At 44.1% G+C, this 22,321-nt stretch overlaps 3 protein-coding genes across 5 annotated transcripts; 1 reads left to right on the forward strand and 2 right to left on the reverse strand.

Annotated features, from left to right (window-relative positions):
* Window positions 1–1,521: 1,521 nt before the first annotated feature.
* Window positions 1,522–14,491, reverse strand: LOC139370248 (protein Wiz-like). 2 transcript variants are annotated; one of them, XM_071109606.1, is made up of 11 exons: window positions 14,414–14,491; window positions 13,774–13,864; window positions 13,093–13,548; window positions 12,458–12,844; window positions 11,841–12,263; window positions 11,440–11,624; window positions 4,553–4,727; window positions 4,064–4,290; window positions 3,090–3,336; window positions 2,769–2,934; window positions 1,522–2,552 (listed from the first exon to the last, which is right to left on the reverse strand). In XM_071109606.1, the coding sequence occupies exons 2-11, from the start codon at window positions 13,793–13,795 to the stop codon at window positions 2,360–2,362; spliced, it is 2,481 nt and encodes an 826-aa protein (XP_070965707.1). In that variant the 5' UTR covers window positions 13,796–13,864; window positions 14,414–14,491; the 3' UTR covers window positions 1,522–2,359. The 2 variants fall into 2 exon arrangements, with proteins under 2 accessions (XP_070965707.1, XP_070965706.1); XM_071109605.1 differs by lacking the exon at window positions 14,414–14,491 and having other exon boundaries at window positions 13,749–14,009.
* A 242-nt stretch (window positions 14,492–14,733) lies between these two features.
* On the forward strand, window positions 14,734–18,896 carry LOC139370249 (peroxiredoxin-1-like). The gene is made up of 6 exons (XM_071109607.1): window positions 14,734–14,814; window positions 15,671–15,791; window positions 16,677–16,830; window positions 17,372–17,494; window positions 17,750–17,880; window positions 18,342–18,896. Exons 2-6 carry the CDS (start codon window positions 15,689–15,691, stop codon window positions 18,422–18,424), a joined length of 594 nt encoding a protein of 197 aa, XP_070965708.1. The 5' UTR covers window positions 14,734–14,814; window positions 15,671–15,688; the 3' UTR covers window positions 18,425–18,896.
* Window positions 18,897–20,059: 1,163 nt separating this feature from the next.
* On the reverse strand, window positions 20,060–21,837 carry LOC139370250 (transcription factor JunB-like). 2 transcript variants are annotated; one of them, XM_071109610.1, is made up of 2 exons: window positions 21,673–21,837; window positions 20,060–21,423 (listed from the first exon to the last, which is right to left on the reverse strand). In XM_071109610.1, exon 2 carries the CDS (start codon window positions 21,383–21,385, stop codon window positions 20,486–20,488), a length of 900 nt encoding a protein of 299 aa, XP_070965711.1. In that variant the 5' UTR covers window positions 21,386–21,423; window positions 21,673–21,837; the 3' UTR covers window positions 20,060–20,485. The 2 variants fall into 2 exon arrangements, with proteins under 2 accessions (XP_070965711.1, XP_070965710.1); XM_071109609.1 differs by having other exon boundaries at window positions 20,060–21,831.
* Window positions 21,838–22,321: the final 484 nt, after the last annotated feature.

A 22,321-nucleotide genomic window follows, 5' to 3' on the forward strand; every position in this document is an offset into this window, starting at 1 on the left:
TACCAGTCAAAAGTTTGGACACACCTACTCATTCAAGGGTTTTTCTTTATTTGTCCTACTTTCTACATTGCAGAATAATAGTGAAGAGATCAAACTATGAAATAACACATATGGAATCATGTAGTAACAAAAAATGTTTTCAACGAAACAAAATATATTTTATATTTGAGATTCTAAAAGTAGCCAACCTTTGCCTTGATGACAGCTTTGCACACTATTGGCATTCTCTCAACCAGCTTCACCTGGAATGCTTTTCCAACCGTCTTGAAGAAGTTCCCACATATGCTGAATACTTGTTGGCTGCTTTTCCTTCACTCTTTGGTCCAACTCATCCCAAATCATCTCAATTGGGTTGAGGTTCGGTGATTGGAGGCCAGGTCATCTGATGTATCATTAGGATTTTGCTTGTGCTTAGCTATATTCCATTTATTTTTATCCTAAAAAATTACCTAGTCCTTGCCTGATGACAAGTATACCCATAACATTGTGCAGCCACCACCATGCTTGAAAATATGAAGAGTGGTACTCAGTGATGTGATGTGTTGGATTTTCCCAAAATATAACACTTTGTATTCAGGACAGAAAGTTAATTTCTTTGTAACAATTTTTGCAGTTTTACTTTAGTGCCTTATTGCAAACAGGATGGCATATTTTGGAATATTTTTTATTCTGTACAAGCTTCCTTCTTTTCACTCTGTCATTTAGGTTAGTATTGTGGAGTAACTACAATGTTGTTGATCCATCCTCAGTTTTCTCCTATCACAGCCATTAAATTCTGTAACTATTTCAGTCACCAATGGTCTCATGGTGAAATCCCTGAGCGGTTTCCTTCCTCGCTGGCAACGGAGTTAGGAAAGACGCCTGTATCTTTGTAATGGCTGGGTATATTGATGCACCATCCAAAGTGTAATGAATAACTTCACCATGCTCAGAGATTTTCAATGTCTGCTTTTTTATTTTTACCCATCTACCAATAGGTGACCTTTGCGTGGCATTGGAAAACCTCCCTGGTCTTTGTCGTTCAATCGGTTTGGTAATTCTCTGCTCGAATGAAGGACCTTACAGATAATTGTATGTGTAGTGTACAGAGATGGAGGTATACAAAAAATCATACAAAAATCATGTTAAACACTATTATTACACAGTCCATGCAACTTATGTGAGTTAAGCCACTTTTGACTCCTGAACTTATTCAGTCTTGCCATAACAAAGGGTTTTAATACTTGACTGAAGACATTTCAGCTTTCAATTTTTAATGAATTTGTAAATATGTCAAAAAACATAATTCCACTTTGATATAATGGGGTATTGTGTGTAAGCCATTTTAAATTCAGGCTGTAACACAAGAAAGTGTGGAAAAAGTCAAGGGATGTGAATACTTTCTGAAGGCACTGTAGGTTGAAAACGTCAGTGAAGATACTTGCCAGCTGGTCAGCGCATGCTCTGAGTACACGTCCTGGTATTCTGTCTGGCTCTGCAGCCTTCAAACCACTAATTACAGAAGAATTCAAGACAAATATAAAACCTTGTCTTATATTTATTTACTTCAGAAAACAGTTCTACATTTAAAAACATCAGTCATTAAAAAAGCTAATACAAATTTCTGTACAATAGAGAAATTTCAGACCATAATTCAAATGCTTCCTTCCCTGCTATTTTGCAATGCAACCTATAATGCCACACTGCTTTGGAACAGTTGAAACAAGGGGAATGTATTTAATGCTCGAACAGGCTTTGCCTTACTTCTTCAGTGACATCACTGACTACAGTCTATGGAAACCCATTCCATCCTATGTCAGACTACTATGAATGTAGGTTTCTATGAAAACAATGTGCAATAATAAACATCCCAATAAAGACATGGAATGTAACCATTGCTAGACTACTAAGTGGTAGGAATGTGTCATGATGAATGAATGTTAGTTTGTTTGACCCCATGTCTAAGTTAACCCAGCAAGAGTAGTTACTGAAAGTCGACTTCTTCAACTGGCCCAAGTAGGCCCTCTAGGGTTGATATGAGGCTGGTACAGCTATGTCTGTGCTACACTAACCTTATCCCCAGGCTAACAGCTAGAGAGAGACACAGCTGGTGGACAAGACGAGTGCTACAGTATATCCACTTTGTGCAGTTATCATTCAAACCAAGTCATTCCTTTAATGCTGAATAAATAAACTAACGCATCACCCCCCCCCCACACACACACACACACACACACACACCTTATTAGGTGTTTTTACCACAGTGTAGACTGAGTTCAACAGTCCTTTGAGGAAAACAAACAGATGAACAACAGATAAGCCGATCCAACTAAGTGGTAATAAGGGAAATGCAGTGAGTGTAGCCATAGTAGTGGTCCATTTAAACCAGCAGTGGTACCAGGAGGACCGGGGTGGTGGTGGTGGCTGAGGGGTCCATGCCCGGGACCAGGGGCCGTTCTGGGTCAGGGGGAGGACAGGCCTTGTTGAAGCGGAGCTCCAGGATGTGTTTCTGCAGGTGTCTGATCCAGTCCTCCTGCACTGACTGAGATCCATGGAACACTGCCTCACAGAACCTGAGGGATGGAATAGAACAGAAAGCAAGAGAGAGAAGGTTGGTTAATGTTAATATACAAACAGACCAGCGCTTAAACCACTTTCTGTGAAGCATTGTGGAACCTGTTGTGCAGAGACCCTCGTACGATGCCAATAATAAATCATACAAGTGTGTGACCTCAGGCAATCTGAGTTCAGCGTACATTAAACTATCAGCATTTTGGCAATCAGCTCACCTGCACTTGAGGGTGTACTCTTTGCCCACTTGTTTGACCAGAGGAGTGGAGGGAGGCCTGGGAACCAGGGAAGGGATGTTTCCTGACCGGGGGGGTTGTTGAGAGCCGCCGTCTCCCTCTGCTCCCTCCGTATGGGCGGTGTGTTTAGGGACCCGCCGCTCAAAACCTGGCAGACGGGTTGGAAAGGGGTTTCAAATCAGAGTCTACCATAGCTCAACGTTGGTTTTATCAGAGGGAAAACAGGTAGAAAGTTCTGTAGGGCGTGTTTGTGTGTGTGTGTGTGTGTGCACATGCACGTTTGAGTCGGTTTCCATCTCTCACCTCTAGGAGAGCGTATGTGGTTGAAGTCTCCTCTAGCCCCCTGGGACTGCGTATGAGTGACGGTATGATGGTGATATGACGAGTGTCCCGTCTCCCCCTGTGACCTTTGACCTTGAGCTGCCCTGGACGAACCCCCAGCGACCCTGGCCACCTCTCGGCCCGCCCTGCGCCCCAGCCCCACAGCCCTCTGGGCTCCCGAGGGGAAGGAGCTTGAGTCTGTGGAGGGAAAGTGGGACGGGGCGTTCCTCTGGAAGGGGAAAAGAAATCAAGTGTTGGTGAAATAGTTTTCCCTCTAAGTTGGACAGAATCATCGACATTCACCTGGATTGGTCGTAGAAATAGCATACAGCACACACACAGACTGATGTTAGCAACTACAGACCACTGTTATTCTATTGGTGTCAACCTGCCACTTTCCTCTCAATTTACATCAATATCTGTCCACTCATCTCGTCTCCCCAAGCCTCAGCTACTGTTTAGAAAAGCAAGGACGAAACCCAGCCGCTCTCCGAGACTGAGAGTTGAAGCACTCCTGTCACAGAACTAAGCAGCTGGAAAGTGCCTAACGTCATGCACTTGAGGGGATGTGATTGTCACTTGCTTTTAATCCAAGATTCGGTGATCAGCCCCACTGCCACAGAGCAATTAGATCCAAACCTAATGGGCGCTATACTTAACCAATAAGACCAGAGGGGGTGTGGTGTAAGGCCAATATATCACGGCTAAGGGCTGTCCTTACGCACGATGCAACGTGGCGTGCCTGGACACAGCCCTTAGCCGTGATATATTGGCTATATACCACAAACCTCAGAGGTGCCTTATTGCTATTATAACCTGGTTACAAATGTAATTAGAGCAGTAAAAATAAATGTTTTGTCATACCTGTGGTATATGGTCTGATATACCATGACTATTAGCCAATCAGCATTCAGGGCTCGAACCACCCAGTTTGTAATAGAAGATGTAACACTCACCTTAAACCTGATGTTGAGGTCACCGTCGCGGTACTGGCGGTGGATCTCCGCGGCCTTGCGGGGCTGCCTCTGGATCCAGGCGCTGAGCAACTCGATGGGGGAGGCCTTCACACCCTCTGCCCTCCACTCCTTAACCCCCAGCTGGCGGAGGTGGGCCCGGGCGTGGCTCGCCAGCGCTGTGCGGTTCTCAAAGTCAAAGCCACACAGCTCACAGCACGCCTCCCCGGCTGGAAGGAGAGAAGAGGGCCGGGGGTTAAAAACAGACGTTTGACAGTTTGACGTTTCACGTGATAAACGTTTCTATTTCAGCACTAATTACTAGGCAGGTTACCTAGATGATTTAATTTTTTAACTAATAATGGAATCAGTCACCTTTGGAAAGAGCTCCTGCTAAATACAATTGCTATCACAGCTGCAATGGAAAACAGTTGCCTGCCACAAATAACCTGGCTGAGATCTGCTGGTCAGGCGTGAGCACTGTTAGTTTACCAGACTGGGAGGATCCATTCTTATCAGGGGAAGGCTTGTCGTTGAGGGAGTAGTCCAGTGGAGGAGTGAAAGTCCTCTTAGAGCCCTGGGGAGCCCACAAAGGCTCCGAGAACCTCCTGTGATTGGCCCAGGCCGGGTCGGCGCTGGAGTGAGAGGACGATGGCTCCCTCTTGACCTACAACACAATACATCTTTATTGATCCAGTTCGACAGGTTTTTTGCCATCACAGCCCCCAATTAGAGGAAGGCCCTAAAAAAAACTGTCAAAGACTTCAGCCACCCAAGTCATACACTGTTCTCTCTGCAAGTGGTACCGGAGCACCAAGTTTGGGACCAAAAGGCTCCTTAACAGCTTCTACCCCGAAGCCATAAGACCGCTGAACAGTTAAACAAATGGCTAACTGGACTATTTACATTGACCCCCTTATGTTATTAATAATACATTTTTGCACTGACTCTCTTGCACAGGCTTGAAGTACACTCACTGGACTCTAACCACACAATCACTACACTGACACACACGCATATTGACACCACACACACAGACATACACACCCATGCATATTGATGCCACACACACGGAAATACACACCCATGTATATTGACGCCACACACACGGAAATACACACCCATGCATACTGACACCACACACACGGAAATACACACCCATGCATACTGACACCACACACACGGAAATACACACCCATGCATACTGACACCACACACACGGAAATACACACCCATGCATACTGACACCACACACACGGAAATACACACCCATGCATACTGACGCCACACACATGCATATTGATGCCACACACACGGACATACACACCCATGCATATTGATGCCACACACACGGAAATACACACCCATGTATATTGACGCCACACACACGGACATACACACCCATGCATACTGACGCCACACACACGGAAATACACACCCATGCATACTGACACCACACACACGGAAATACACACCCATGCATACTGACACCACACACACGGAAATACACACCCATGCATACTGACGCCACACACATGCATATTGATGCCACACACACGGACATACACACCCATGTATATTGACGCCACACACACGGAAATACACACCCATGCATACTGACACCACACACACGGAAATACACACCCATGCATACTGACACCACACACACGGAAATACACACCCATGCATACTGACACCACACACACGGAAATACACACCCATGCATACTGACACCACACACACGGAAATACACACCCATGCATACTGACGCCACACATATGCATATTGATGCCACACACACGGACATACACACCCATGCATATTGATGCCACACACACGGAAATACACACCCATGTATATTGACGCCACACACACGGACATACACACCCATGCATACTGACGCCACACACACGGAAATACACACCCATGCATACTGACACCACACACACGGAAATACACACCCATGCATACTGACACCACACACACGGAAATACACACCCATGCATACTGACGCCACACACATGCATATTGATGCCACACACACGGACATACACACCCATGTATATTGACGCCACACACACGGACATACACACCCATGCATACTGACGCCACACACACGGAAATACACACCCATGCATACTGACGCCACACACACGGAAATACACACCCATGCATACTGACACCACACACACGGAAATACACACCCATGCATACTGACACCACACACACGGAAATACACACCCATGCATACTGACACCACACACACGGAAATACACACCCATGCATACTGACACCACACACACGGAAATACACACCCATGCATACTGACACCACACACACGGAAATACACACCCATGCATACTGACACCACACACACGGAAATACACACCCATGCATACTGACACCACACACACGGAAATACACACCCATGCATACTGACACCACACACACGGAAATACACACCCATGCATACTGACACCACACACACGGAAATACACACCCATGCATACTGACGCCACACACATGCATATTGATGCCACACACACGGACATACACACCCATGTATATTGACGCCACACACACGGACATACACACCCATGCATACTGACGCCACACACACGGAAATACACACCCACGCATACTGACGCCACACACACGGAAATACACACCCATGCATACTGACACCACACACACGGAAATACACACCCATGCATACTGACACCACACACACGGAAATACACACCCATGCATACTGACACCACACACACGGAAATACACACCCATGCATACTGACACCACACACACGGAAATACACACCCATGCATACTGACACCACACACACGGAAATACACACCCATGCATACTGACACCACACACACGGAAATACACACCCATGCATACTGACACCACACACACGGAAATACACACCCATGCATACTGACACCACACACACGGAAATACACACCCATGCATACTGACACCACACACACGGACACACCCATGCATACTGACGCCACACACACACACACAAGCTGCTGTTACTCTGTTCATTATCTATGCATAGTCACTTTTCCCCTACCTTCATGAACATATTACCTCTATTAGCTCAACTAACCTTCACCCCCGCACATTGACTCAGTACCGGTACCCCTTGTATACAGCTACGTTGTAATTTTTTTGTGTCGTTACTGACGTTAAACAAAAATTAAAAGGACAGTAAGGCACATTTCTGCATATGACCAAATTCAATGATTTTGCTTACTGTTTCATACACATCTGTGCTTTTACGAAGACAAATACACGTAGCTATGAGGATCCATTCTTACGTTTAAATTCGTAGCTACATCCATTGTAAAAAGAAGATGACCATGGTGGTCAGGTCAAAAACTAAAACAGTTGACTCATGGCTCGATGATTGTGAGTTCTCCAACATAGGGCAGATGAGAGAGGTGTGTGTGTATATATATATATATATATACAGTGGGGCAAAAAAGTATTTAGTCAGCCACCAATTGTGCAAGTTCTCCCACTTAAAAATATGAGAGAGGCCTGTAATTTTCATCATAGGTACACTTCAACTATGACAGACAAAATGAGAAAAAAAATCCAGAAAATCACATTGTAGGATTTTTAATGAATTTATTTGCAAATTATGGTGGAAAATAAGTATTTGGTCACCTACAAACAAGCAAGATTTCTGGCTCTCACAGACCTGTAACTTCTTCTTTAAGAGGCTCCTCTGTCCTCCACTTGTTACCTGTATTAATGGCACCTGTTTGAACTTGTTATTAGTATAAAAGACACCTGTCCACAACCTCAAACAGTCACACTCCAAACTTCACTATGGCCAAGACCAAATAGCTGTCAAAGGACACCAGAAACAAAATTGTATACCTGCACCAGGCTGGGAAGACTGAATCTGCAATAGGTAAGCAGCTTGGTTTGAAGAAATCAACTGTGGGAGCAATTATTAGGAAATGGAAGACATACAAGACCACTGATAACCTCCCTCGATCTGGGGCTCCACGCAAGATCTCATCCCGTGGGGTCAAAATGCTCACAAGAACGGTGAGCAAAAATCCCAGAACCACACGGGGGGACCTAGTGAATGACCTGCAGAGAGCTGGGACCAAAGTAACAAAGCCTTCCATCAGTAACACACTACGCCGCCAGGGACTCAAATCCTGCAGTGCCAGACGTGTCCCCCTGCTTAAGCCAGTACATGTCCAGGCCCGTCTGAAGTTTGCTAGAGAGCATTTGGATGATCCAGAAGAAGATTGGGAGAATGTCAGATGGTCAGATGAAACCAAAATAGAACATCATGCTTTGGGGCTGTTGTTCTGCAAAGGGACCAGGACGACTGATCCGTGTAAAGGAAAGAATGAATGAAGCCATGTATCGTGAGATTTTGAGTGAAAACCTCCTTCCATCAGCAAGGACATTGAAGATGAAACGTGGCTGGGTCTTTCAGCATGACCATGATCCCAAACACACCGCCCGGGCAATGAAGGAGTGGCTTTGTAAGAAGCATTTCAAGGTCCTGGAGTGGCCTAGCCAGTCTCCAGATCTCAACCCCATAGAAAATCTTTGGAGGGAGTTGAAAGTCCGTGTTGCCCAGCAACAGCCCCAAAACAACACTGCTCTAGAGGAGATCTGCATGGAGGAATGGGCCAAAATACCAGCAGTGTGTGAAAACCTTGTGAAGACTTACAGAAAACGTTTGACCTCTGTCATTGCCAACAAAGGGTATATAACAAAGTATTGAGATAAACTGTTGTTATTGACCAAATACTTACTTTCCACCATAATTTGCAAATAAATTCATTAAAAATCCTACAATGTGATTTTCTGGATTTTTGTTCTTATTTTGTCTGTCATAGTTGAAGTGTGGCTATGATGAAAATTACAGGCCTCTCTCATCTTTTTAAGTGGGAGAACTTGCACAATTGGTGGTTGACTAAATACTTTTTTGCCCCACTGTGTGTGTGTGTGTGTGTGTGTGTGTGTGTGTGTGTGTGTATATATATATATATATATATATATATATATATATACACACACACACACACACACACACACACACACACAGTTTAAGTTGTTTTTCAACCACTCCACAAACGTCTTGTTAACAAACTATAGTTTTGGCAAGTCGCTTAGGATATCTACTTTGTGCATGACAAGTAATTTTTCCAACAATTGTTTACAGACACTTATATTTAATTCACTGTATCATAATTCCAGTGGTTCAGAGGTTTACATACACAAAGTTGACTGTGCCTTTAAACAGCTTGGAAAATTCCAGTAAATGATGTCATGGCTTTAGAAGCTTCTGATAGGCTAGGCTAATTGACATCAATTGAGTCTATTGGAGGTGTATGTGTGGATGTATTTCAAGGCCTACCTTCAAACTCAGTGCCTCTTTGCTTGACATTATGGGAAAATCCAAAGAAATCAGCCAAAACCTCAGAAAAAAAAATTGTAGACCACCACAAGCCTGGTTCCTCCTTGCGAGCAATTTCCAAACGCATGAAGGTACCACGTTCATCTGTACTAACAATAGTACGCAAATCTAAACATCATGGGACCACGCAGCTGTCATGCCGCTCAGGAAGGAGACGCGTTCAGTCTCCTAGAGATGAACGTACTTTGGTGCGAAAAGTGCAAATCAATCTCAGAACTCCAGAAAAGGACCTTGTGAAAATGCTGGAGGAAACAGGTACAAAAATATCTATATATCCACAGAAAAACGAGTCCTATATCGACATAACCTGAAAGGCCACTCAGCAAGGAAGAAGCCACTGCTCAAAAACCACCATAAAAAAGCCAGACTACGGTTTGCAACTGCACATGGGGACAAAGATCGTACTTTTTAGAGAAATGTACTCTGGTCTGATGAAACAAAAATAGAACTGTTTGGCCATAATGACCATCGTTATGTTTGGAGGAAAAAGGGGGAGGCTTGCAAGCCGAAGAACACCATCCCAACCATGAAGCACGGGGGTGGCAGCATCATGTTGTGGGGGTGCTTTGCTGCAGGAGGGACTAGCGCACCTCACAAAATAGATGGCATCATGACGGAGAAAAATTATGTGGATATATTCAAGCAACATCTCAAGACATCAGTCAGGAAGTTAAAGCTTGGTCGCAATTTTTTTGCCCATTAAAATAACTTCAAATTAATCAGAAATACAGTGTAGACATTGTTAATATTGTAAATTACTATTGTAGCTGGAAACAGCTGATTTTTTATGGAATATCTACATAGGTGTACAGAGGCCCATTATCAGCAACCATCACTCCTGTGTTCCAATGGCACGTTGTGCTAGCTAATCCAAGTTTATCATTTTAAAAGGCTAATTGATCATTAGAAAATCCTTTTGCAATTATGTTAGCACAGCTGAAAACTGTTGTCCTGATTAAAGAAGAAATAAAACTGTCCATCTTTAGACTAGTTGAGTATCTGGAGCATCAGCATTTGTGGGTTCGATTACAGGCTCAAAATGGCCAGAAACAAAGGAATTTCTTCTGAAACTCGTCAGTGTATTCTTGTTCTGAGAAATGAAGGCAATTCCATGCGAGACACTGCGAAGAAACTGAAGATCTCGTACAATGCTGTGTACTACTCCCTTCACAGAACAGCGCAAACTGGCTCTAACCAGAATAGAAAGAGGAGTGGGAGGCCCCGGTAGACAACTGAGCAAGAGGACAAGTACATTAGAGTGTCTAGTTTGAGAAACAGACGCCTCACAAGTCCTCAACTGGCAGCTTCATTAAATAGTACCAGTCTCAACGTCAACAATGAAGAGACGACTCCGGGATGCTGGCCTTCTAGGCAGAGTTGCAAAGAAAAAGCCATCTCTCTGTCCAGTGTCAGTGTTCTTTTGTCCATCTTAATCATTTATTTTTATTGGCCAGTCTGAAATATGGCTTTTTCTTTGCAACTCTGCCTAGAAGGCCAGCCTCCCGGAGTCGCCTCTTCACTGTTTACATTGAGATGAGGTGTTTTGCGGGTATTAACTGTCCAGTCATATTTGCTTACGATGCACATCATTTTTATTATCAGAGCGTGCCAGTGGACTTCTGGTAAGTATGCTTTAGTGAGAAAGTGTTGAGATCAGGTACAACTATGTTTATCTACCCTCAAAATGAATATTTATGAGCAAATTCCCCCCACCCACAACTTCTCATCTCAATGCATTTTTTTTTACATTTGAAGGGGTTGGGCTGAAATTGGGGTTGAGAGTTACCCTTTAAGCAGAAGTTATGATTTGCCCCTTAGTGCCTTGCTCGAGGGCACAACCGCAGCCGGTAGGTAGCACATGACGAGATATTGACCTGCCCTCCATTGCCAACTGGACTGCACACATACACGCACTCACCTGGGTGGCAGTGGCACTGCCCTCCTTCAGCAGGATGTCTCTCAGCAGGTCGATGGGCGACTCGTTGACAGACCACATGACTCCCAGCTGACGCAGGTGGGAGCGGGCGTGGCAGGACAGGGCCTTGCGGCTGTCAAAGAACTGGCCACAGAATTCACAGGTGATCATGAGCTCCTGGTCTGAACCTGGGGAAGGGAAAGGGAAGGAGGGAGGGATTTGTCCCTTGACATGTCTCTGCATTTAGCTATGCTGCTTTGACTGAACGGATGGTCAATTGTCTGAGTGCAGTTATTCAATGGTAAAACAGAAAAACACAAATAGAAGAGGGACTTTTACATCAAACAAATTAGAAACCACAGAATGTATACAACTTGGTCAAAAAGATAGGACCCTCATCTTACCGGAGTTGAAGGACTGGCCATTTTTGGCCCACTTCTGAGAACCCTGAGATCCATTACTGCTGCTGTACCCCCCAAGCGGACTGGAGAACCCCACATCCAGCTCCATCTCCAAGGGCTCCGGCTTGGGATAGACCAGGGTGGAGCCCTTCTTGGCCTTGGACCTGGGATTGTGGCTGGAGGCCAAGGGGCTGAGGTGGGCGTTAGCTGGGGATCTAGAAGGGGTCTTGGTGGTGGTGTTACTGGGTCGTACCGATGCAGCGGCCGCAAGCACGCCGCTGCTGACCAGCTGCTGGACCGTGTCGATGGCCGACGCCTTGCCCAGGAGGTCGGTGACACCGAGTTGGCGCAGGTGAGAGCGAGAGTGGCTTGCTAGGCCTTTGCGGTTCTCAAACTCCTCACCGCACAAGACACAGGTGAACTCACCTGTATTTCAAATAATATGTTTTTGATGAACCACTTGAGGTTTTATCATTTACCTTTCTTGTTCTGTTCTTTGAATTGTGACATCCTTTTAAAATGACTTAAACTAAAATGACTAAATTTGACTTAAAATATGACTTAAACTAAATGGATGTACCAATCACAGATTGCCCCTTTAGAAATAACTTGAAACTCACCCGTGCTGAGCCTATGATCCTGTGGAGCAGTTCCTTCTGACGCGGAGGGCTTGGGCCGTTTGTTGGAGGGAGGCTGATGAAGGGAGGAGGAGGGGGATCCTTTATGTCTAGCAGGCGATGTGGACGAACCAGAGCCGGAGGGCCGTTTGTTAGAGTTAGAAGACATAGAAGGGTTATAGACGTTGAGACCTTCACTTGCTATAGGTTGGAGGTCTTCCGCTTCCATGATCTGGTAGAGGAATTCTATTGGTCCTCCTTTCGTCTCGGTGTTCTCGGTGATGCCGAACTGGCGCAAGTGGGCCCGGCAGTGACTGGCCAGGCCTTTGCGGGACTCATACCAGGCACCGCACAATTGGCACACATGCACCTCGTCATTGGTGTCCATCGCTGTAGAGGCAGGGGAGGAGCCAGAGACTGGTGTTAGAAAGTGCCATGTTATACTTGAAGTTAATAATGTCATTACATAAGAACAGAAATATCTATCTGTATACATGTAATGGTACGACGTTCAATTGGTAATGACATTGGTAGGACAAATATAATAGGCCTAATATGTGACTTCCTCATGACAAACATCTAATAACGGAACACTTAAAATATCCACTCCAATCGAAAATACCCAGACCGAGACTTACCCAGGGTGAGAGGGGCATCCGTCTCCTGCGGTGCCCAGGCAGGCTTGGCCGAGGCCAGGCTCGCTCCCCCTGAGGCCGATGGTGTCTTGTCTGCTGTTAGGAACGACGACATGGAAGACTGCCGAGGCTTGGACAAAACTGTCCCTTTACGAGCTACCTTGGATATATTATTCTGTGGGGTTGTCACTACTTTGACCCTACCCCCGAGAGGGGACTCCTTCTGGGAGATGAGTGTCCCTGACCCCTTGGGTTTTTTGGGTGAAGAGTAGACGGGTTTGGGTGGGTGCATGGAACCGTCCCTGTCCTGAATCAGCTGGTAGAGTAAGTCGATGGGAGCTCCGCTGTTGTCCGAGACAGCCACGCCGAGCTGACGGAGGTGGAGTCTGGCGTGACTGGAGAGACCCCGCCGCGTCTCGAAGTAGGTCCCGCACACCTCACACATAACCGGGGCCGGGGCTGAGGGACAAGAGAGAGAGGTGGGAGGAAGGGAAGAAGAGAGGAGGAAGAGAAGAGAGAGGAGGAAGGGAAGAGAGGAAGTGGTGCAGAGGAAATAGTAAGAGTGTGAGTGTAAATCCAGAGACATTCTGAATCTGAGGCAAAACTATGCTTCTAATCAAAAATTGTTCCAACTGGCTCAGACTATAATTCATGCACACCTTCTCTTTTCCTCTTTGTTCTTACCCTCTTCTTTTGTGTTCTCCATGAGTGCGGGTGACTGGATGACTTTGATTCCAGAGTTGAAGATGGAACTAGCCTAGGATGTTGTCTTCTTCTGTACATAAGATAATTGAGAGGGGGGAAATGGATAGAAAACATATGGTGTATGTCTTAGCAGCTCATTGGTTAGAAAGTAACTGAAACAGCATGCCGCATCCAGTCAATTCAGACCACTCTGATTTGGTCATAATGTAAGTTACCAGTCAGTTCCAACTCGAGGGCTGTCAAACTTATTGAATGACACTCAGACCAGCAACAGCAGCTGAGCTGAATTCCCTTTCAATACATGTAAACAGAGATAGGAGTTCATTTGCTCAGATTGTAAGCTAGCTAGCTAGCTACCTATCTGCCATAACGATTTGAAAATACAACTCCACAGCTTGGCTATCAGACTCAATTTAGCAAAAAATAATACGTAAATTGGTATTGTAGTTGGTTAGCTAAATGACTGCACTTTGCTAGCTAACGTTAGCTCGCTGGCTAGATAGCTAGGTTTGTTGAAAACTGGATTTGTCAGAGAATAAGATACTTCACAATAAGGCATGATAGGTAGCTAAGAACTTAACTAGTTAAACAGACCAGAACTCACCGAAAATATACCTACCTATATTATCCTATTGAATAATTTAACTTGACAATTTAACCCATGTTCCACCATCAGCGCCTGCGAAGAGTTTACAGCAATCGTTTCCGGGTCAAAATATTTACTCATACAAATTAAAAGTCCTTTAAATCCATCGATTGAACAAAGTATAATATAATGTGGTGTCATTCCACAGAAACACTTTTGTGTATACATATTGTAATATCAGAAAGCGTTTTGAATTTAAATTAATCACACAACAAGCTATCTAATTCGATTGACATTTATTTTAACGATTTCTCTGGCGACTTTTATTTTGAAAACAAAATATTTTAAAACGTATAGGGAAAGTTCTTTCTTCCGGATTAGCGGCTTTCACGCCATTGCAGTAAACCGCAACACAAACGCTTTTCACAAGAAACGTAAGTATATGTTAGATACTTCGACTATCACTCCGTGCATATTATGCTTAGTGTATTTTTCAGCTGCTAACATGTCGCTACTTTTGCTGTGGTTGCAAAGAGTTGCAGACAAAAGAAACAGGCTAACAACTGACGTTAGCTAGGCATTGTGGGTTCAAGCCTCATTTGAACAGTTTGGTGGGTGTGGGGGATTTGTACCTTGTTAGCCAATTAGCTAGCTCGTTCTAATGTAACTAGCTGCATAGATGGCTAGTAAATGAATGCATACATTACTATTGAGTTGTTTCATTGTTAAACATGTATATTTAACAATCTTATAGGCATTATATAGTCATTGTCACGTGCAAAATTACAGTGAAATGCCTTGTTAACGTTAGTTCCAAACCCAACTATGTAGTAATCAATATCCGACACTTGAGTGAAAAGTTACTATTTTAATGGCTCAAACAATTATTTGACAAGGACCGTTGAATGTCAACCGAGTACAAAATGTCTTCTTTGGGGAAGGTTTAAGGCTACACTGTAAAACCTTTGTTCTCACGCACAGCCTTGAGAACAACTGACTTGCATGTGACTAGGCTTGGTATTGGCAAGTTGACCCTGAAGCATTGTACAGCACTGCAGTAGAATTGATATCAGTGTAAATAAATAACTGGAGCGTTGAGCATTTTTCTAAAACTTTTCATTTGTTTTATTACTTGACTGATTTACTTTTCTTCATATGTTTGTTAAGGAGTGAGAGGCTCCTGGACCATAGCCTACTAGACTCCACCCTTTTTGCTTTGCCATATTGAGACGTTCCAAACTGTATTGATTCACTGTTGATTGACTTTGCTGGGTCGTTTGTCTTTCCCAGTGAGCTGTCATTGTCACCATGTCATCTGGAAACGCTAAGATAGGCCAGCCGGCCCCACAGTTCAAAGCCACCGCTGTGGTGGACGGACAGTTCAAAGAGATCCAGCTGTCTGACTACATGGGTAAAGACTTTATGGTTTTCTCTAAATGACAATTGTATTAGCATGTCAGTGTATAGGTTACCATCTAACAGCAAAGTTGCTGAAACATCAGCATGTTTCCATGGATATCAGTCTGAAAGAAGTTGATGTAAAAAGAGGCAGTAGTCTCTACAAGCCAGAATGTTGTATATGATTATATTTGAGGTTACTTTACTGGTTGTACTTGCTGTTGGTACTTTTGGCGGGTAGGATGAAGACTTTTTTATTTTTTTTTATTTTTTCTCTCTCGGCGCCTTTAGGTCCAAATGTAACCGACAGTAGTCGACCACAGCGGGTTTCCTCGCAATCAGCTGGCTTCAGTATTGAAATCAAAAGTACAAACAGTTATACAGACCAGTGTACTGAAAGTCGGGTTAATACTATTCTGGGTATTTTGTCTAAATTTGAGTAGCTGAAGGACAAACCGCACAGACAACAGGTAGATCATGTTTAAATGTAATTTCATTCAACATTCTGGCTTGAAATGACCATTGACACAAATGTCACAGGCTGTATATACCAGTTTGTTTTTACAGCCTCATTAATCAGACTAACTACGAAGCTAAGGGTCTTCATTGTCTTTAACAACCATGCTGAACTACGCATGATGCCAGTTTTAACAAGGCCAGTCAGCTGTGTGTGTGTGCAGGGTACAGAATAGTTAATATTCTAGCCAGTCAGAATATAACTGTCTTATGTCACCTTCCAGGATACAAGTACGTATATTCAAAAGAATAGGCTATAGAGTAGCATGTACACTACTGGCACCCGGTGCCAAATAAGCTACTGTTATTGCTGTCCAAAGAGACTAGTCCTACATGTACCCAAACACACTCTTCTGGCTCCTCTCCTGTGTGTCCCTTCCAGGGAAGTACGTGGTGTTCTTCTTCTACCCACTGGACTTCACTTTCGTGTGCCCCACTGAGATCGTGGCCTTCAGCGACCAGGCCGAGGCGTTCCGCAAGATCGGCTGTGAGGTCATCGGCGCCTCCACAGACTCTCACTTTAGCCACCTGGCCTGGTAAGAACTGGTTTAGACTTTTGAGCATTGAGTTTTAGTCATTTCTGTTGAACTTTAAAGGTATGGAGACATACAGTATGGTTGAATATTCCTGCACGTGACAGCACCTCGATCAGAACGGTAAAGAGGCTGATAACAAATGGATCTGCATTTCTGTCAGTGTAAAATGCTTTCCTGTTGTCCACATCTGCCAATTGTAAAAAAATAAAATACTTTTTAAATGTAACAGGCGTTTGAGTACACTCCCATGCTCTGGCTATCTCGTCTCTGCCTGCTGTACTGTCTAGTGGTGATAAGTGCCATAGCTCTTAGAAGAATTAACGGTCACTGGACTCAATCCAACAATGGTTTTAGAATCCTCCCTCTATGTAGTTTACATTTGCATTAATTGTTAATTTACTTTGACTATTACTGTGTGAATGTCAGTATTCAGAATTCTTAATTTGACTTTCTGTTACTATGTGATGCTCACTACATCCTTAATGAAGCGTAAACAAGGGCTGTATTTATGACGATGACATTGTGCCCTCCCTCCCTATAGGATCAACACCACCAGGAAGCAGGGTGGTTTGGGACCAATGAACATCCCCCTTGTGGCTGACCTCACCCAGTCTATCTCCAGAGACTACGGAGTGCTGAAGGAGGACCAGGGCATCGCTTACAGGTCAGTTATTTACGACACTGCCGTCAGTAGTGTGTATGTGAAACCTCTGTATACAAAGTGCCATTTGAAGTTTAGTGTGCACTTGCAAGGTAATTGTTAAATTAATGTGTGTGCTTAATTTAGCATTTGATTCACTTTCATGTTGGCTGACTTTGTGATTTTTACTCTTGTTTTGGATATTGATTCAAGCATGTAGTCTCAGATGCCCCATGTGGCCTTCTGACCCTCTCACTGTCTGCTTCCTCTCTCTCTCAGGGGTCTGTTTGTGATTGACGACAAGGGCATCCTGAGGCAGATCACCATAAACGACCTGCCAGTGGGCCGCTCTGTGGACGAGACCCTTCGTCTGGTGCAGGCCTTCCAGCACACAGACAAATATGGAGAAGGTAAGCGATTAGCAGGTTTTTGTTTCCTAGTTCTTATTTCAAGAACCAGCATAGGGCTAGCATATGCTTACCTGTGCGACCTAGAATTTGTTCCCCTACATTTGACACGCGTGCCCCTCTAAATAAAAAAAAAAAAAGGAAATAAAAAGTTTGCGTAGATCCCTGCAGCATCTGGATCTAGTCTCATTGCTATGCACACAGGACACTTCCAACACCAGTTTTTTTTTTTTTTTTTTTTTTTTTTTTTTTAAGGCATGAAGTCATTCAGTTCACAGAGCAAGCGATCATTTTCTCTTTACAATACCTAATACCATTTCATTAGTCTGTTTATATGGGAGCTCACTTTCAAACATGTGGAATGTGTTTGGAAAACATGGAATTTTTACCATTGGTTAGCAATTGTTGGCATATTCCATGTTGGTGTGACTCATCCTGGGCTTGTCCCGCTCTTCCTGTGATAGTGTGTCCCGCTGGCTGGAAGCCAGGCAGTGACACCATTGTCCCCGACATCCAGAAGAGCAAGGAGTTCTTCTCCAAACAGTGACAACACAACAGAGCCCCAGGCTGTGTCAATAATGGCACCCTATATAGTGCATATGGACCCCGGTCAAAAGTAGTGCACTTTATAGTGAATAGGGTGCCATTTCCGACTCACGCTCAGTCTCTCCCCGAGATGTCCTAGCACTTACCTTCAGATGGGAAGTCCTCCCTTTAGCAACAGTCTCTTGGTGTCCAACCCACACTTATACATACGTTTTAAAGAACTTGTTAGACTCCCACTCTTCTATCTGTATGACAAATTGGCTACTGGTGGAAACAGTTTATTCTAGTCCCATGCACTGAAAGTGTTTTTTTTTTCTTCTCAAGTGTTAAAAAAAAAAGAAGCATTGAATATTTTGTACCTCACAATTGTTAACTACTCAGTCTACTGTCACGGGACACTAATAACAAATGGAGAAAATAATGATTTACATGTTAGCAGTGTTTTTGTCTGAAATAAAACTTAAGTGGAGGTTGTTTGTTGTCGTGTGAAATTTATTTTTGACCACTAGGCGGAACTCTATCGCCACTTTGCCAGATTCTCGCCTAAAGCTGACAGATCTGCTTCAGCAATGGTAGGTGGTGATTGCGTAATGTGGAGAATTCCCAGCAGTCTTTGTCAGTAGAATATCCTGCACCCTGGATTGGATTCCTTGAAAGCAGGCTACGTTATAAAAGCACTGTCGGTCATCAGATGACACCTTTTATATAAAGTTGGTCTCCAAATAAATGCGGAGAACCTACCGCTCTCTGCATCCTACCCTGCCTTCCCTAGATCATTGGCTAATTGTTCAGAGGACATGTACTAGGACCTAGCTCTAGTTTAAAAACGTAATATGGCTGTCTTCCTTTGGATGGAGTTGAATTTAGATAACTTTGCTCGAGCTCTGCTGATATCAATGATATGACCTTCATTTGGTCTGTACTAGTCCTACATTTTTCCTGTAACTTATTGGCAAGGCTATTTGCTGAGTTTACATTCGACTTTGAATGTTCAGAGACCTGTACAAGATTACTCCCACGTAGCCTACCAATGTTTAGTTTCCCTTCTCACAACAGCAAAGAACATCGTTTGCTTTGCTGGAAAATTGACCCGTGTAATTTTATCTCGACATTAGTTTCGCATAGGGTTGTTTTGGGGACTTAAACACTGCGGTGGCTGACTAGGGAAACTCCCGTCTAAGTTTGCCATTGACAAACGTCTCTTCACACGCACAGTATGGTCTAGTAGTAAGGTCTCGAAAACGCGCCGCTCTACTGACGGGCAATGTAGGTGGGGGTTCACGGAAATCTTCCCCCTGCTGTGACGTAATTCCAAAAAATACCATATTTGGCAATACGTATGTACGTCAGCAAGGCAAACACAACGCGAGCACGTCAAGCCCCGTTTCTGTGTTGGTTGATTTAAAAAAACAAACCTTTCCTGAATGTACTGGTTAGCGTGGGAAATTTCATTGTAATTATGTATCCATGTAAAAACACACCTTATATGTTAACACTAAAGCTGGTCATGAACACTATAGCTGAAATGTAATAATATAGGCCCAGGCTATATCTAATTCATAGGCATACAGCGTTCGTTGGTTTGAGAAATGTCAATGTAGTTATGTAGAAAGGATACAATGTAAAATAGACGAGGGAAAGTTATGATTTTACTTAAATATATATACTGTACAAGTAAAAAAGACAGTGAGGATCAACCTGACTTAAAACAATAACTTATAAATGGAATGCATTTCACAAATGACAGTTCAAATTAATAAAAACAAATGTAAACAGGCAAAGCCATAACTAAAGGACACTGTATATAACTTGTTCAGAATGCCCCGAGTGTTATTAGTCTTATTGTGCACGCGGTTTCCCATGTCCATCATACCCTGGAAACCAATAAACAATGCAAAAAAACAACCAACTTTTTTGAATATTTTCAACATGAAAACACATGGTAGTTCACTCAATTGCTGTCCCAACAGTGCAGTAATTTCTGATTGCTTTAACAAAGGAAAACAAATGTATTCCCTATTATTGTCCAGTGTTTATTTTATAGTCCATCGTTTTATAGTTTTCAAAACGACTTGATCTTGGATGTCAACATGAGTTGACAGCCAGAACTGACGTGTGTCATAACTTTCTGTTTGAGTTGAGCTACCTGCTCGCGCAGGACGGAAGCTGTGCTGGAGAGCCCGGCGTTGTCTGTCTTCAGAATTTTCACCTTGTCCTCCAGGCGCGAGATGCGCTCCAGTTTGCGTTTCCGGCACTTGGTGGCTGCCAGGCGGTTCCTTAGCCTCTTGCGCTCGGCCTTGATGCGCTCCTGGTTCTCCATGTCGATTGGGGACATGCCGCAAACTGACTCGTCGTCGCTGCTCTGCATGTCTGGAACGGTCTGGGGCTCCTCTTTCAGCCCCAAATATCGCTGTGCGTGTAGGCCTGCTCCGGCTAGTGAGTGCTGGAAGTGGTGGGATGGGTGCGCCGCGGCTTGGTGGTGCTGGTACTGGTGGTGAGGCAGGTAGCTGATGGTGGTGGAGGGGTAGCTGCTGGTTGCAGGTGGGAGGTTAATGTGAGGGCTACAGCTGTCCAGGGTGGTGTACTCTAGGTGCTCCGGCTGCATGGAGGAACCAAACACGGTGGAGGCCACAGTGCACGTGGAGACTCCACCGGTTCCGATGGACACGTTCGGTGGCGGCATCTGGTTCATCTTGTGGAGGTCGTCCAGAGCTTTAACGAACCCGTCCGCGAAGCCCTCTTGTTCCTCTGTGATTCCCCTACTGTAGAAGTACTGCCCAGGTGTCGGTGTGGTAGTGATGACACCGTTGCTGTTCTGGATGATCAATCGCTCCAGTTCAGGAGAGGCGAGCTTCAGCGAGCCGACTTCTGATGCGCCCCCGGTCGGATAGAATTCACTCTCGTTGCGCAGCTGAGCCTTGAGGCTTTGGTTCCGATAGTTCTCGGCGAAGTTCAAGTTCATGTTCTGCTTCAGGAGCTTGTAGTCGTGCAGGGCAGCGCCTGAATGACCATAAGCAGAAAGAAACGAGTCGTCATGATAGAAAGGCTGTTCCATTATTGTGGACATTATTCAAATATTGCTGGAATTCTTCAGTGTAGTAGCTGAATTTATAAGTCCAAAAAAGGGCAAGCCCTCTCGAGTGTCTTTTCAGCAACCAAACGTTTCCGCAGAAGGTATATTATAATCAAGCCCAAAGTTATCAATGTAGAACAGAGCAAAACTTCCAAAATAGTGGAACTGTACTGTACCGAGTCAATAGTCGTCGGGTTTTTTTTCTTGACAGTAGTATTCAAACTGATGTCCGGTGACTAATTATTGGATTCCACACAGTCTTTCGTCCCGTTGAAATTTCTTTGCGAACTGGAATGTTAGTTGTTTTCTCGCTGGTTTAAACTCGTGTTCTACCAGTGTTCATGCGGTACAGGCAATTTATACACTTTATAGTGCAAGAAACGCACCGATTGGCCAGCCCTTGTTCCACGCCCCGAAACGTCAGCTGCTCGATGACGTTGTTGCCAGGAGCTGCTGAGATAAACAAGAGTTGAGAGAGAGGAAAGTGATAGGCGACGTAAATGATTTTATACATCTATCTGGGTTAAATGGTAGTGTTATTTGCGTCGAACCTTCCCTTTCGGATTCCTTTTGACTTCATATATTGATGTGGATATAATCTTGAGGGCTATCTTTATAACACCGTTATGAAGGGGGCATTGCCAGTTGGATATAATATTATATTGATACATTTCAGTACTCTACATGTATTGATAGGCTACATGTATTTTGTGCCTATTAGGGTCCATATCAGAAAATATCAATGACACATTTAGCTGAATGAAGATTGCCTTACAATTACATCAGCTTGGGTCATTTACCTAAGAAAACTATAGGTCTTCCTCA

The sequence above is a fragment of the Oncorhynchus clarkii genome, chromosome 17 (genome assembly GCF_045791955.1).
Source record: "Oncorhynchus clarkii lewisi isolate Uvic-CL-2024 chromosome 17, UVic_Ocla_1.0, whole genome shotgun sequence".
Taxonomy (NCBI): Eukaryota; Metazoa; Chordata; class Actinopteri; order Salmoniformes; family Salmonidae; genus Oncorhynchus; species Oncorhynchus clarkii.